This window comes from Vanacampus margaritifer, chromosome 10 (assembly GCF_051991255.1).
Source record: "Vanacampus margaritifer isolate UIUO_Vmar chromosome 10, RoL_Vmar_1.0, whole genome shotgun sequence".
Taxonomy (NCBI): domain Eukaryota; kingdom Metazoa; phylum Chordata; class Actinopteri; order Syngnathiformes; family Syngnathidae; genus Vanacampus; species Vanacampus margaritifer.
In genome coordinates, this window is record NC_135441.1 from 26,482,727 (window position 1) to 26,498,729 (window position 16,003).

Here is a 16,003-nt window from a genome sequence, read left to right on the forward strand (position 1 = left end):
TTTTTTTTTAGCCAGCTTAAAGCTACTTCACAAAACAAACTGTGCAGCTATTCTGAGTACCGGTAAGCGTTGGATAAAGACAAAGATCACAAGGGAGAAGGCACAGAGGCCTCTTATGTTGGATCAATTAACTCGTGACTGAAGAACCTCAAGTCAAGTTTGCAGCACATATTTGGTACACCGATAAAAATTCAACCAAAAACAAAACAAAAACAAAAAAATTAAAGTGCAGGTAGCTAATTCTGTTATACTTTATATTGTCACCCTCTTAAAATAATTGCCTACGTCTTTTTTTTTTGCAAAAAAATATTTTTTTTTGCTAAATCATCTGCTCATGATGCAAAAGGTTCCATTTTTTGTGCTCCCTGAAAATTTTGAAAAAATGACATATGGCATCGCTGTGAGACAAATGATCACAATCTTGCAGCATTTCAGTTGTTGCTTGGCAAAGTCATGTTCTGTCGAGGCTTTCTAGGGCATGCATTGTTCATCTCAACTCATCTCCAATATCATTGTGTCGTGATCAAGAAAAACAAACTGCAATGTCCAAATGTCTTGATATATTTGGAAATCCGCAGCAGCAAATTTTCTCTGACAAAAAAGCGCTGACAAAATAAGACTGGGGCTGAGGAAAGAAAGTCGACCTCCTGGAGCAATTTGCCTCAATGCATTGCGGTGCCCGCAGCACTGCAAATATTTCAAGTTGCAACCTTCAAGTAGAGAGAGTGGGTGTGTATTAAATTTCACATGATTGATTCTTCTGTGTAACACCAAAGCCTTCATTCGAATGGAAAATGAACAAAGCAGGATACAAGTCTGGGTGCATCAAGCACGGCAGGCAAATATGGCACCCAGCGGGACACAACCACACACCAGCTGGCCTGAGCCAGTAAAGCCAATCAGCTTGATCAAACGTTGCATGACACAAATTGAGCAACACGGATTGGGTGGTTGCCTCTTAACCCACCAAGTGGTACAGTTTGCCGCAGTACGATTTGAAATAGCAAAACCTTGAGCTGACTTGTTTGCCTGCGATGATATCTGCATGCGCTACATAACCGTACAGCACCATTAAAGCACAGAGTATCCATTCATTCTGCTTCATTTACACACAATGTAATAACTTCCTAAAAAATATATTGCTAATAGTGAAGTAAAAATAAAATAAATGAAACACACTTAAAATAGAAAAGACACCCTGCATCGTCCAATCAGTCACCAACGCGGACGCTTAATTTCAATTTGGAATCTATGCGGGGGGAAAGCATTATAAGTGAACACCATGTTTGGTCAAAGGAGATTGGTTCCTGATTACAGGGATGTGATTTGACCAAAGTGAAATTATCTGAAAATTTAGCCGGGGGTCTGGGGGCCCCGGAGCTCATGGGTTTTCCGTGTTTTTAAGTACTTTCAATGCACTCACATGACAAAGAAATAGACAAAACAACAGCATCAATTTTCAATGTATATTGAACTATCCCATATAAAATGGCAGTTTTAGTCAACTCAAAATCAGTCACATTCAAAAACATTGGACTGCCTTTGCTTTTAAAAACTATCACTGAGAATATCATCATATCTAACTAATGTGATTACTAAGTTAACACATAAATAATGTTGAAGGGTTCAAATTTCATGAACAAATAATTGTATCATGACCAAATGAAAAGTAACTCATATTAGAGCATACCACAAATGTCTTTGTTATAGCAGAAGATGTTATCTGTCCGAGTCATGTGCATACACAATGAACTACTACTAAAAAAAAAAATAAAAAAAATAAAAAAAAATCAGAATTTTTTTTTTTGGGGGGGGGGAGATAAAAAAAAGCGGAATTCCGCGAATTAGCGGAAAAATCACATCCCTGTGATTATAAGAAAGCCAACCCTTTTGCACTCACTCCATTCCCTTCCTGTCACCAAAAATGGAAAGATTATTCTCTGTCAACCAATCAATATGCTGCATTTGGGCGAGCTCCATCCTTTAGGGTTTATAACGAATACCACTGTGGTTAGCGATCTAATGTCCAAAATTAGCATGTCCCATTCGCAACATGGTTAGCTAACATTACACATTTAGCGCACAATTAACACAGTTAGCGCTCAGGCTGGTAACGAAAAACCCTGTTCCCTCCGCGTTTTAACTCTTTTAGTGGTAAAAAAAATAAATAAATACTTGTCAAAATTAAATTACATTGAAAAATGTTTAGTTATATATCCGTTAGCAACTTACAGTCCGACAAATACGGTAGCTAGCAGCCCATTCCTGTTATTAAGCGTGCAAGACAATTACATCAACCGATAAGCAGATGACAAAGTCTCTATTCCGCCCTTTGGGCACAACAATACTGGCAAGGGGGCACCCAAACAGTTAGGTGTTTAAAATAAAAACAACAACAAGTGGAATACGTACCAAAAAGGATTTTTGAATTACAGTGCTAACTCGCTATATTGCTTTTCACCTTTCGCGGACTCGCTATTTTGCTGATTTTTTTGGGTGCAATATTGTGTTGTTGTTGTTTTTTTACAGCAGTGTACCTTTTTCAATGTATAAGGTTCAAACAAGAGAGAAATGTGAGAAATTTTCAAAAACGATGTGTGGTGAAGGGTTTTACAGCCTTAGAACATAAAAAAAATTAAGTTGACTACATGGATTTGACATATCGTGGGTATTTTTGGGGAACGTAAACTCAGCCATAAACAAGTCAAGACTGTATAGTCATGTCACAACGTAGTGGTTTACTTGACTGACTTCAATTATCGTTGGGATATTACTCAAGGTCAATGAAAAGTGAGTCTTCCTAAATGAAGGGGAGTCCATTAGAAATCAGAAGAACCATCAAAGAAGTCACCTTGACCTCTGTGCCATTGTATTTTTGTCACAATTACACGGCACACATGAATAATTGATTAATTGTGGAAAAACTGTTGAAGCGATCGATGGTGTAAATTCACCGTGGCCTTGTTTGCGAAGCAGCGGGATGCCGGAAGGTCGCGGAAGGACGGCGCAAGCAGCTCTTACCTTGCGTGGCAAAATTGACGGCCAGCAACGTGGTGAGGACCTTGCCAAAATTCTCCCCACTGTACAGACACTCGGGCTCAAACCCCTGGATTAAAAAAAAAAAAAAGACAAAAAATGCAAAATCACAATTACAAATGGGGGCTGTACGCCAATAATTGGACACACAATTGAACACTCACGTGATTGAAATGAGCCTCAGCCGTACACACATAACTACTGGCACATGAAGCATGACCCATATTCTGTGAATTAGCAGTCGCGAAAAGAGCCAGACACCATTACGATTCACCGCACACGCACAGAAGCTTTCTTGCTGCGTCTCGGGCAGCTATCTCATTTCCTTCCGAGCCTTGGGTTTCACATTTTAAATAAAACATCTTAAATATAGAGTTTGAGCGGCACAGCTTCAATCTGGCGTTGTCCAAAGGACCATCACATCAAACAAATGAGGATCTTGTCAAACACAACATTTGCACTTGGGGTGATTTTATAGAACCAAAATACAAATAATCTTTTCAGGTCGTGATGAAAATAATAGCTGTAATTAATTCCAACAAAAATATACCAACTTATTTGTAATGATACATATAACATAACCCAACTCAAAGTCCTTAAAATTTATTTTGCAGTATTGGGAAGTAACTAAGTATAAATACTTAGTAAAAAATAGTGTACTTGAGGCCATTTTTTTTTAAAGAGGATTTATTTTCACACCCTCCATTTAAAAACATATTTATTATACTTTAAAGTTTAAAGTCTTTTGTCAAAATAGGCTTGATGCATTTTTCAACCTTTAAGAATAATGAATTTTTTTTTTTTAACAACAATGTATATAGATGCCGTGTCTGAGATCTGAACAGAATGAAATCTTGCCACCCTATAATCGAAAGTTTAAAAAAAAAAAAAGTTTACTTTTACTTAAATACATTTCAGAGTATGTACATTTTACTGTTATTTAAAGGGATACGTCACTTATGTAGCCCTTTTCATTAGTAAAAAGTTCATATTTGGTCTATAATTAATTTGACATTTTCATTATTTTTCACGTCCAATACCTTTAAAAACACATTTTGTCAATTGCTTTGTCCACTGAAAATGACATCACATGTGCTCAAGGGTCAGGTAATGACTAATCATGGCTCAGCTTGCGAACGTCACATGACCAAACCCAGAAAACAGGTGAGCCGTGATTACGCCGTTACCTGAGCCCTGAGAACATGCGATGTCATTTTCGGTCGACAACAAGTCGCAAAATGTGTTGTGTACATGAAAAATAATGAAAATATCAAATTAATTATAGACAAAAAATATATACATTTAGTATAGGGGTTGAATTAGTACCTCTTTACTTTTACCAATCTTTGTTACTCAAGTGTCCCTTCTTTTAATATGTTTGACTCCTCTGCTCCAGAACACAACTACATCACATCATCACATTTATTCATCCTCCATGTACGTTTGTACATTCATGCAAATTTGATCCATGCAGCACAACATGGCGGGTCATCCAAAAAGGTGTCAAACGTGGCCCAAGACGTCACATGATTTGCAAAAGTAAAACGGCAACAGTACGAATTTATAACAAAAAATCTAATCCAACCATGACCACAGGGTCGCACAATCATAAATCATCCCCATTCAGCTGAGGAACGGAGCAAGAGGCCTTGAGCAGTTAATGGCGTTTCCTCTTTTGGCGTGTCAGCGAAGAAGTGAAAACAAGTCTTGAATGTCTTCTTTGTGTAGGCATTGGAGAAACGAGCACTATTTCTGCGGTGGCGGGAAGAATGAAAAAAAAAAAAAAAAAAAACATGATCACGTCAGAGGCTAAAAGATGGGCATGGCGAGCTTGAGAGCTTCAAGCTACTGGGCCACGAGCTGCTGCTGCTGCTGGCTTCACAAGGTCTAATTATGGGCTGAGGCGGACCTCCCAGACATAACAAGCCAGCTGGGCATCGGGCGCTCCACCACTCCACTGTGCAGTGAGTCAGGCTGGCACAAAGCAGATGATGTGATTCAAGACCAGACCACGAGTATTTATAAATTGGACAGCACGTGTCCAGTGTGGCACACAGTGAGGGAGAAGACACTCCCAACATCTGCAACACGTCGCCTCCATGATAATGGGAGCATTCTTCAAAACAGACCTTAAACAATGCATAGCATTACAGCTTGTATGACAGCCATTATTATTTTCATCCAATTCTGAAACGCCGTACCTTTTTTTTTGCTTTTAAGCTAGTGCTAAATAAAGCCTCTAATGGAGTGTGTACCTATCTTTATTGAGTCAAGTCATATCTTTTAAATTAGGATAACCGTTTTCTAATGTAATGGGTAAGGAGGATGTACTTCAGTGACAATACTTTACATCTGCACTAGAAAAATGTGCTGATGCCACTTCACCAGTCACCATGTCAGCCGTCTGGCAAGCAAATTTCTCAAGTGCTGGAGGCTACCTGGTTGATCCCGCCAGTAGAATATCGATACCATCGCAAAGATTAAGGCATACGAATGTGCAGATTCACGGACATCTACAATGTAACAAACAGCAAATGGCTCATTAGCTCAATGGTTTACTTGATTGTCCCACTATTCTATTACATAACTTGTGTTTACAGGCAACATTTAAAAGTTAAATTGTGTGGCAAGAAGTGACAAGTTATTGCAGAAAGTGATATATAGAAGTAAAAGTTTGCGTTTTTAAACAATATTTGACAAAAGTAAAAACACATTTTCATCACAACTGGAATTCCCTCACATAACTCAAAGGAAAGTACTTTTAACCTGAAATAGTGGTATTGGTGCCTCCCGAGTAGGGGGTAAAAGTAGTCAAATATATCGAAAAATCTACTAAAGTACAGTACGAAATATTCGCATTTCGTTACTTGCTGACAGACAGGACGCCTGTTTATGTGGCTTACTCCACATGGGCATGCTGGGAAACCCGATACAGTTGGAACAGTCCAAGCAAACTGAGCGGATCACAACACGACTAAGCAAGTGGGTCTAAATGGGAGACGTGCGCCAAGGCTAAAGGCTAATAAGTCGACGCAGAGACTGTGGCAACGTTTCGTCGCCACTTACAGCCGCAAACTTACCTCCACTTTCAAGGACGAGCATCCTCTCAGAAACTCTCGAATGTTGCCGATGCAGTCGGCTTCGGTCCGCGGGTCCGGGCAGTACTGAGCACAAACACACGGGACAGAAATGTATCAGCACGTTTGAGCACGGAGAGCACTCAACACCTTTTTTTAAAACCCGCCGACTCGAAGCTAACGCCATTAAAGTCCAGTTAGAAGTGGTCGTAGGAATGCGAGTTTATGAAATATGGAGTCAATCCGCGTCCTCTTCGTTGAAACATAGCCATTAATGACATCAGCGTCAAGCTAGCGCCGAGATGTAAACATCCGCTTATTTATTCGACTTTCGAAGTAAAATATTTAGTGAAGTCGCGTTCTAAAGTCAATCGTTGAGCAAATTATATAAAAATTATACGAAAGATGTACGTACGATGTAGGTGAATCAAACCTTAATTGTAAACCTACGCCTACGGTGCACAATTTATTTTTCTATTATTATTATTAATCCGCGAATGCATGACTTGAGATTGATCTTGTTAACCTACACAACGCTTCCCTATGCTTAAGATATTATTGACCGTTTACTGCACAAAAAAAACAAACTATAACACTTCAGATCTATTTTCGGTATTATTGTTGTACGCTTCCTGTTTGACACCCTGCCCTTCTGTCTGTCGCCAACTTTACAAAACAAGAGGTCGAGCAACTGGGAAGAACTTTCGAGGGGGAAGTGACGAAGCCTGCGTGCAAACTTATCAACTTTACTATCTATTGCGCTTTCATGTCCAAAATTACCCCTATTACCTTAAAAAAAAAAACGCAGCAACAATGCATTTGGTCGTGTTTAACTGTATTTAGCAAAGCGAACGTTCTTCCGGTTTCTCTTCTGACTGCTGCATACAAGTGGCGTCGAAAATGCGGAACATATAAGTGTTTCTTGGCAATAGTACAGCAAATATCGCCCATTCGCTTCAGATCATATACATTTAGCGACGTCATTAAAAGCAAAAAGTTCGTTGCAACTTTTTAAATGGGCGGCCTGTGCCCCTAAGTTCATATCAAACCCCTCCCTTCTTGTCTACTGTCGCACCACATTACAGTATGTCAACTTTTTTTTCTCTCTTTCCCTCTCTCGGCTTCTGTACCTTGGCGGTGAAACCGGGCACAAGTCTCTCGACCAGCTTGCATAGTACGAGGCCATCCTTCAGCGAGGCTTTCAAGAATTCCTCCGGGTTAGCGATGTTCTTCTTGGGGGAACTGAGCACTCCCAGCGATATCAACCACGTTACGGTCTGCTCCTCGGGGTTCATGGCGCCGTCAGACGGGCATTGCCTTGGCGACGGTCGTCCTCCTGATCCTCCTTCGATGGTCTGGTTCCGTGTCGGCGTGCGATATACCTCGTAGCCCTGCACTTCTGCTTGAAGTTCGGCAAGAGGCGTCAGAGAGAGGAGGGGGGATGGGGGTGGCTGTGTTACTACATGCCAAAAGTGATGATCACCCCTGCTGGTAAGCAGACACCTTAACAATAGACAGCAGCAGAAGTGCATTGCCAAGTGCTTGCTTGCCTTACAGATAACATTGATCCGTACCAGCCCCCCAAAACCTTCTTTAAATTTCATTTAAATAACGAAAAATACTGTATCGTTAACACACACGTAAATTTTATTTTTTTTAAAAGTCATGCTTGGATCTTTGAATAGGCCGCCTGCTTAAAAGGGTTCATCTAATTTTTCTATTTAATCTGTAATTTCCCACCTTTTTATTTAATGTTCATTAATCATTGTCATGAAAAGAAACCCTTTGTGGACTGTTTTTGTCATTTTTGGCCATAACATTAATTAGAGGCAGGATAGATTTTTGTATCATTCTGAATTGCGTGGTGGTCTTTGTTGAAACTAGCAGAGAAGACCACATACAATACGACCAAAACAGTTCAACGCCTGATTTTCTATCTTTACGTGTGTTGTCTGTCACTGACTAAAAAAATAAAATAAAATCTTAAAATGTGAAAAATCTTTGTGTGTAGCAATTCTGACGCACTTTCCCAGCTTTCTGCACTCCTGTACGTCTGCTCCATCATGACATTGCCTGGACAGGTGAGTAGGCAGGTTGCTTCAGCACGGCCATGTTCTCCTCAAGCAGGAACTGTCAGATGCTCACGGCAATAATGTTAGCATACATGTAGTCCTGCTGGAACGCTTGCCTCTTCCTGTAGCTTTTTTTTTTTTTAAGACACCAGTGTTTTGAACTCTTATCACATTTTGTACATCTGTTCAACAATTTGTCTTCAACACTGCATGCACCGACCAAGAGCCCGTTGGGCATGTTACATACTCGCAACTTATTGCTAGCTGCCGCCACTACCACAAATAGCACCCAGTGGTCACTAAATTCCAACGGTGTATGAGACACTGCCATCTCTATGGTTGTAACGACACTTGGGTAAAGAACTGCCGCAAACTAATAATTTTACTCACTCGAGTCACACCATCTCAAGCTCATATTTAATTTTGGCTTGACACAGCCTAAAAACAAAACTCACCAAGCGACAGCTCGTAACTTAAGAGAACAAAAGACAATAAATGAAAGCACCAGTAGTGCCGTCTTCCTCTCCCGAGTTGCCACAGGGACTAGGAAGCGAATCTTGATGCATCAGCATATTTTGCACAAACAAACCGTTCTAACCAAGCTGCCTTGTGTTGTCGGTTAACTCAACTGTGACTTTATATTTCCCCTGAAACAGATCAGCTTTGCATTTGTATAAAAAAATGAACAAATAGCATTAGTTGTAATGAGTTTTGCTCTAAGAGTCATGGGGAAAAGTAGTCACAATACGCAGTTGGAAGCTAGCTGAAGGCGGCTTATGTTTTTTTTTTTAAACTAAAATACTATTAATTTGGGTACCACTTAGCTCATTTACCATCGTTGGCAGCATTAACTCTGGGATTTGGAAGGGTGACAATGCTACTATTTCAAAAGGTGAGTTTTGTGTCACAAAAGGATCACAATTCTAGGTTTTGATATTCTATCGGTATGGGCCTAAATGCGTAAATAACAATTTCAGAGGCAATTCCGAAATTGACAACAACCATTGACTTCATGACCGCATTATCAGCAGAGCAGGTTTTGGCCATTTATTACAAACGACATCATTTCAAGTCAAGACTCAGCCTCTTCTCATTTTCCAGAAGTCTTTCAACCAGTTGTCTCAGGGTTGTGGCAGACACTAAAGGACAAGCATTCAAATCATCAATGCACATATACAGCGGTATGGCCTAGCCAAACAAATTGACGGGGCTCAGTACCTGCACAAAACGGAGCGTGCTCTTGATTGGGCTACTGGTCCGAGTACGCATGGACAGCGTTGCGGCGCATAACAAGGTTTGTATGCCTTCAAGCGTTGTTCACCCTGCAACAAGACGACAAGATTAACCTGCGCCCTTCTCCCCATTGTGTATTCATGAAACATAAAAACGATCTTGAAAGTCCTTGGTCCCACTGTTTTTCACTTGAACGATTGTTTCCAGTTGGGTGGTTGCAATGGCGGTGGTCTTCCAGAGGTCTCCTTTGTTTGAGCAAAAGGTTTTGAGACTGACTTTATGGTAATTTCACATCGACAAAGAAAGCCTTGGAAATGGTTTTTGTCTATACTATTAACAGCATTTGTCAATCTTGCTTACTTTGGGCAAGTACCTTGATTAGACAAGTACTTAGTGTAAAAGGATCTCCATTTTCAGGGTTGAGCTGCCCAGGAAAACAAAAAAACAAAACAAACGTTCGCTGCAGGCAAGGGACAAAAGGTCTTCACTTGCCCTGGAGCTCGTTTAAGTTCCTACAAATTTAGCTACAATTAAAAAGGTACGTTCAAGCTGACATCCTTTTTTTTTTGTGTAGTCCTTTGAAGCACTACTGTCTTGAATTGAGTGACGACTGCAATACAGGAACAATGAAAGGCATTTTACAGATGTGAAACAAAGAGGTTGGCTTTGCTTACCAGCAGTTGACTATGGTTTCTTGTAGGATAGAAGCTTGCATTTGGTGGCTCTTGCCTTTGGTTTTGACGTAGCGTGCCAGCAAATGGCTCTAGGATGATGGATCCATTTCCCAAGGAACTACATTGGAACATTTGGACAGTGACATTTGCCGAATCCCTTTAACACAACAGTGAGCAATTTCTCTCTTCAGTGAAGTTCCAGAGCAGAGACGCAACTAAAATTGACAGAGAACTTTTTTTAAAAAATTTTTTTAATTTTAAATTCATATCCGGGCTTCTGGTCTTGTTGGCATATTGATGCTCAGTGGTCAGGGTACAACTAGTAATTTTATTAAGAGTAGGAAAGCCAAACTTAGAGGGCATTGCAGATTCCAGCAGCACTGTACCAAAAAAAAAAAAAAAAAAAAACACTTGGTAACTGTTACCGTTACATAAGAGATATTGAAAAAAGGAAATTAAAAAAAGTGAACACATACGAAAAATTGGGAACGTCTAGATACAATTTAAAGCTAAAGATAAATCCACAGATTTTTTTTTTGTATGTCTCAGACTTCTCCCACAACGCTGTGAATGCTGCACGAAGACGTAATAGCTGCGTGAGACTCTTCCATGTCCATCCTAGTATCTGTTGCGGGCCATGCCTCTGTCGGGTCGACTGCCTCCACGGCCCCCGCGTGGCCCTCCGCGGCTTGAGCCGTACGAATCGCGAGGAGGGTATCCTCTCTCGCCAGGGGGGGCAGCCCTCTCCTGCCTACCCATGCGCTCGCCACGGGGAGGTGGGTACGGCTCACTCCGACTGCTGTAAGTGTCGCGCCCGCCATAGCCATCCCGGGAACTGCCGCCATAGTCGTCGTAACGACCGCTTCCGCTGCCCCCACCGAAGGACGGTGGGGGGCCCCGCGAAGGTGGGGCGCTGCGAGAGTTACCTGCAGGGTCAACGGGTCAAGTAATTGGCAAGATACAATTGACACATTTTTTTTGTTGTTCTTGCAGGTTTTGGTTCTCTTTTCTTTGCCAGTACACTGAATTCTGTGATGCGCCAATTGAACAGATGGTGGTATTTACGAGTACCAACTGTTGGTGGTGATGGAAGTTCTAAATTCAACACGTTTGTTGCAGACATTTGGGGCAGTTAAGATCCAGCCACATGGAGTACTCGAGTTATTGGTTTCAACATGCCATTGATTTCTGAGGCCACTTCTCCTTTTTAGAGCTCCAAGTTTTCAGAGTGGTCTTGATGGTTATTTGTGAAGGAAACTCCTTGAGGGAGAGCGTTTTGATGGGCAACATATTCTGTTCTGCGTTTTCCAAGGACTGTTTCTGGCTCCTTATGGTAGTCAACTCTGGTCTTAGCCAAAATTTGCGAGGCACATTTATCTTTTGAGGAATGCGCTGGTAAAAAGAATTGGGACAACAAGATGCCAACGCTCGATCAACCAATGGCTGAAGAATTAACTTTTGTTGGCAGCAGCAAACTGTATGAGAACATTTTAAACGTCGTTTCCTCTGGGTTGCTCTTTCTTGGAAAATGGGGTTGGTTATCTATGCAGCTCCTCTTCATGCCACTGTTGGTTCATCTTATACCTGTGTAGAAATAAATCTTACCGTAACCATCAAACGAATCTCTGTACGAGCCGCCGCCGCCTCCTCCTCCTCCTCCTCCTCCGCCGCCGCCGCCACTCGAACGGTCCATGTAGTTTCTGGAATCCCGTCCTCCACCATAGCCTTCACGTTCACTGCAATAAGTACACAAAGTTACTCGGTGATCGTCTGGGATTCTGGAATTAACTTTTGCTATGCGCCTTAACTGGAGGCTGAACCCAGTGTTTCCCACAGATTTGAAATCTACTTGGGTGTGTGGACTCCGGTCGTGTTACTTGCGTCTCCTCTAGCCTCAAGATCCACAAGTGAGTGACGGCGTACTAACGTTACATGCGGTATATCTGTTTTTTTCCCCTCTTTCTTTCTTTTCAAATAGATTTCTTATTAAATTTTCTTGAAAACTTCTTGGGTGGTGGCCAGTTTACTTGGGTGGCCCACCCAAGTATTAACATGGTGTGGGAAGCACTGTGAAGCAGTTAGTCGACTTTACTATTGTGCATCAACATTTTAAAATTTGACGTAGGAGAGTGTTTTTTTTGGAATCTTCCAATTTATAGAATCATTTCAACTCGCCCTCTGCTTTGTAAATACAACACGCATCAACGTCGCAACACTTGTACTATGCTACAAGCGCGTCAAAGTATTTCATCAGTAAACGAGTGAAAGTGTTGCTGATAGTAATCAATCCACTTGACTTTCAGCTCTCTATAGTTAACTATAAAACCTCCAGCCGTTCAAACCCAAACACTTACTTGTAACCTCTTGACATTGAGCCATAGTCATCCCGGGAGCCGGAGTAATCGCGGTATGAATAGTCTCTCGGCGGAGGTCCATAGTCCCTTGAATCTCTTGAGTTGTAATCTCGACTGGAGTAGCTGTCGAGGATTGAATTGAATTCAAACTGTAACTTTCACTGGAAAGCATTTTTCAATGATTGATATTGTCTACCTACATGTGGTGCAATGCATGATGCTACAAATACAATTATATGTAAATAGAAGTGATTAATGATAAACAGAAAAAAAAAAGAAGATGGATAAATGATTTAAAATATCCTACCTATCCTTTGAGTTATAATGGTCATCTCTGGGTGATGGATAGTCATCCCTTCTGGACATCACGGAGTCTCTGCGAGGGGGTGGACCATAGGGGTCCCTGTCCCTTGACATCGGGGCTGAAAAGCAATGTCATGACGTAACAATCAATAGGAAACTACGCCATTATTAAATTGAATAATCAAAACATTACATTTTTGGGTCTTTTATTTATGTTTTGAACCTTTAGCATATTATACTATTATTATTTCAGTATATATATATATATATATATATATATATATATATATATATATACACACCACTTTTCATATAAAAAAAAAAAAGGCAGACGGCTCCCTGAGATCACGTTTTCGTCGCCAGGTTGCCCCGTGCTGAGCCTTAGCTTTGTTTTGAATGTTTGATTATGCACTTCTTTTTTTAGTGGGCCAGTATTGTGGTGGGCTGGGGATTTGTTTTTTAACCATCTAAAGCACTTTGAGTTGCATTTTTTTTTATACGAAAAGTGGTATATAAATAAAGATTGATTGATTAAAGACTTAAATATTTCGCTCAGAGCTCGTTTAATTTTAAATCCTTTGAATTTCAGCCTCTCAACAGTAAGTACTCTCCAATTCTGCTGTTCTACATGAAAGCAAGACTGATTGTTTCTAATAAAAATAATACATTTGCAAAGATCAGATTTTCTTTTGGGAAACAATGATCAACATTTTTTGTGTGCTAATTTTCTGACATGTTACGGACCAAACGAGCAAATGAATCTTCAATTTATGCATCGTCAATGGGAAATAATGTCCCGTTTACTATACTTTGAGATGGCATGGGGCAAAACTTACGTCTGTTCATTGGACCAGATGGGGCAGGCCTTTTGGGTGGGGGGCCTCCATTGCGCATAGGTGGTCCTCTCTTCATTGGTGGGGGCCCTCTTGATGACATCCCCTTAAAGAAGGGTTCTCCATTGTCGTCGTCATAGTAGTCTGCAAGTACAACAGAAAACAGAGACAAGATAAGGTGCAATAGATGCAAATTCCATTCAAAAATGTACAAATTCAACTAAGATTTACCTCTGGATGGGCCTCTCATCCCACCTCCCCTGGATCCACGGGGGCCTCTGGGTGGGCCACGACTGCGAGAGTGCATGAGTGGCGGTCCGCGTCTGCCCCCAGAGTCATAATTAGGCTTGGTAGCCTGCTCCACTTTGATGGCCTTGCCATCAAGTGACTGTAGTACAGAAAAATCAGAGCCCCTCATATAAAAATCAGTTGTATCATTTATCACTAAAATGCATACGTTAATCCAATCCATACCTTTCCGTTCATTTCACGTGCGGCATCCTTTGCGTCGGCTGGACTATCGTACGTCACAAACGCAAAACCCCTCGACTTGTTTGTGTCACGGTCTTTCATCAGAAGAACTGGAAAGACAGGGAAATGGAGGAAGCACAATAGTTGGGCCTACCTACAGGCAACTTAGTCAAATGATATGCTCTGTTTTTATTTCAGATGTATTGATTTATTTGTGGTGGGCAACCACAAATGAATTTCAGCTGCTGCGACAAGATCTTAAAGAGCAATACCCGTTGATGTGCAACTGTTTTAACTTTCATTGCTGCAGGGAAAGATGCTCAGGTGCTTGTGTGAGTCTACTCATTGATACCAGTACAACATAATTGTTAATCGCAACACTATCTGCTGATTTTTTTTTTTTTAAGGCAGTGGTTAAATTGCCATTAACAGCTCAGATTCACCAATCGCTAGTGCGATACATTCAGTAGATTGATGTGGAGACTGCTGGAAATTGGTTATTTTGTCCTGATTCATGCTGTACTTGGTTCCCTTCCGGCCTCCCTCCACTCACTTCTATCTCTTTTCACAAAGTTGTTATTGTTTTCGCCACTGAAAATAGCATTACCAGCATAACTCAAATTAATACAGTAAACACGTTTATGAAACAAATGTACAGAGCAGTATTTGAATCCGTGACCTGGAACACAAGGGCTCTACCCAGCGAGCTGGTATATACACATTCTCCAGAGCAAATTTTGTACTTTTAGTTCTCGCGCGATTCACAGTATAATAACGCTTGTTGGGGAATTGCCGGTTCGGCAAAAATAACCTGGATCTGCCATTTTGTCCTTGCATCCAATGACCACGTTATTGTCCTACTAACACGAGTTAAGGTCGACAAGCAGCGCGAAATGTGACCACTGTGTCTATGTTGTATTCGTACGGAGGTAGGAGTTTTCAGTACTTCACGCTGCAGCGATAAAATATATCTTCAAATATCTAACGGTAAATTGTGAATAGCTGTAAATAGTCAGTTAGTTCTCACCTTGAACAATCCTGCCATATTTGCTAAAATACTGCTCCAAGGCCTTCTCGGTGGTCTCGGTATTCAGGCCGCCGATAAATAGCTTGCCTGGTCGGTCTGCTTCAGCCATGCTGCACAAAATCAAAATCCACAAACATAAACGTCGAACGAATATTAAACGGGGTGCGTGTTTTTAAGACACGTGCAATATATTACTTATCGAGACATCAGGCGTTACCGACCTCGCTTGGGTTGCTGAATACCGCAAAATGGCGATAGCCGCGGACCAGGCTGTAGCGTGTTTACTACTCGACACGCCAAACGAAGCGGCCGATTGATTAGTAGCGTGATCGACAAGATGGCTTTCCGTCGATCACTGGGGATTTTATAAATGAAGCCCAAACAACTCGTTATGATTTCTCTTTTTGGCTGTGGCACGAAAAAAAATAGAAAGGCGGCTCCACAAAAGACACAAGAGCGCTTTTCAACAGGAGTGTTTCAAGCTCCACCCCTTTCTTCTTCGCCCCTTTTTTTCTCAGTTTGGATTCGATTGCGGGCGGCAACTAGCGTCCAAGTGTATTACTGCCACCTACCGGACTGGAATGTGGCAGAGGGGACAGGCAGGAAATTAAATAGTTTTTTTTTTTCAAATTAATTTGAAATATTGATGTCCTTTCCTATAGCTCGAAAGGAAGCCCCTTTAAATATGTAATTTATCCGGCGACGCATCCCAGTAACGATTAAAAAGGTGGCGTAAAGATAAGGCGATTCGATTTTCCAAAGAGGCCCTTATTATAAATGTCATTCAACAATGCTAGTCTGCGCGCTAACTGTGTAAGTGCGCTAAACGTGTAATGCCAGCTAACCTTGTTACGAATGGAACATGCTAATTTTGGGCATGCTGACATTAGATTGCTAACCATAGTGGAATCGCGTTACGCCGA

General features: G+C 41.2%; 2 protein-coding genes across 3 annotated transcripts in view; both read right to left on the bottom strand.

The window, feature by feature from the left end:
* arhgef6 (Rac/Cdc42 guanine nucleotide exchange factor (GEF) 6) overlaps positions 1 to 10,252 on the bottom strand; it is a 30,099-nt gene extending 19,847 nt beyond the window's left edge. The window contains exons 1-5 of one of the 2 annotated variants that reach the window (XM_077577551.1): positions 9,404 to 10,252; positions 8,139 to 9,324; positions 7,244 to 7,512; positions 6,117 to 6,200; positions 3,022 to 3,106 (exon numbers count right to left, since the gene is read on the bottom strand). In XM_077577551.1, the coding sequence (XP_077433677.1) occupies positions 3,022 to 3,106; positions 6,117 to 6,200; positions 7,244 to 7,512; positions 8,139 to 8,178 (478 nt within the window). In that variant the 5' untranslated portion in view covers positions 8,179 to 9,324; positions 9,404 to 10,252. Of the gene's footprint in view, positions 1 to 3,021; positions 3,107 to 6,116; positions 6,201 to 7,243; positions 7,587 to 8,138; positions 9,325 to 9,403 lie in introns of those variants that run through there. The other variant, XM_077577550.1, reaches the window with a different exon arrangement.
* Positions 10,253 to 10,400: 148 nt separating this feature from the next.
* On the bottom strand, positions 10,401 to 15,982 carry rbmx (RNA binding motif protein X-linked). Its single transcript, XM_077577554.1, has 9 exons — positions 15,302 to 15,982; positions 15,081 to 15,190; positions 14,057 to 14,163; positions 13,814 to 13,970; positions 13,586 to 13,726; positions 12,754 to 12,868; positions 12,447 to 12,569; positions 11,698 to 11,828; positions 10,401 to 11,018 (listed from the first exon to the last, which is right to left on the bottom strand). Exons 2-9 carry the CDS (start codon positions 15,187 to 15,189, stop codon positions 10,711 to 10,713), a joined length of 1,191 nt encoding a protein of 396 aa, XP_077433680.1. The 5' UTR covers position 15,190; positions 15,302 to 15,982; the 3' UTR covers positions 10,401 to 10,710.
* Between the last annotated feature and the right edge of the window lie 21 nt (positions 15,983 to 16,003).

Excerpts from the sequence above, each read along its gene's own strand:
- rbmx (XM_077577554.1), bottom strand. The coding sequence starts at position 15,189 with ATGGCTGAAGCAGACCGACCAGGCAAGCTATTTATCGGCGGCCTGAAT. Across the intron at positions 13,971-14,056 it reads CACGTGAAATGAACGGAAAG|TCACTTGATGGCAAGGCCAT; the intron begins GTATGGATTGGA and ends TCTGTACTACAG. Across the intron at positions 12,570-12,753 it reads CATTATAACTCAAAGGATAG|CTACTCCAGTCGAGATTACA; the intron begins GTAGGATATTTT and ends AATCCTCGACAG.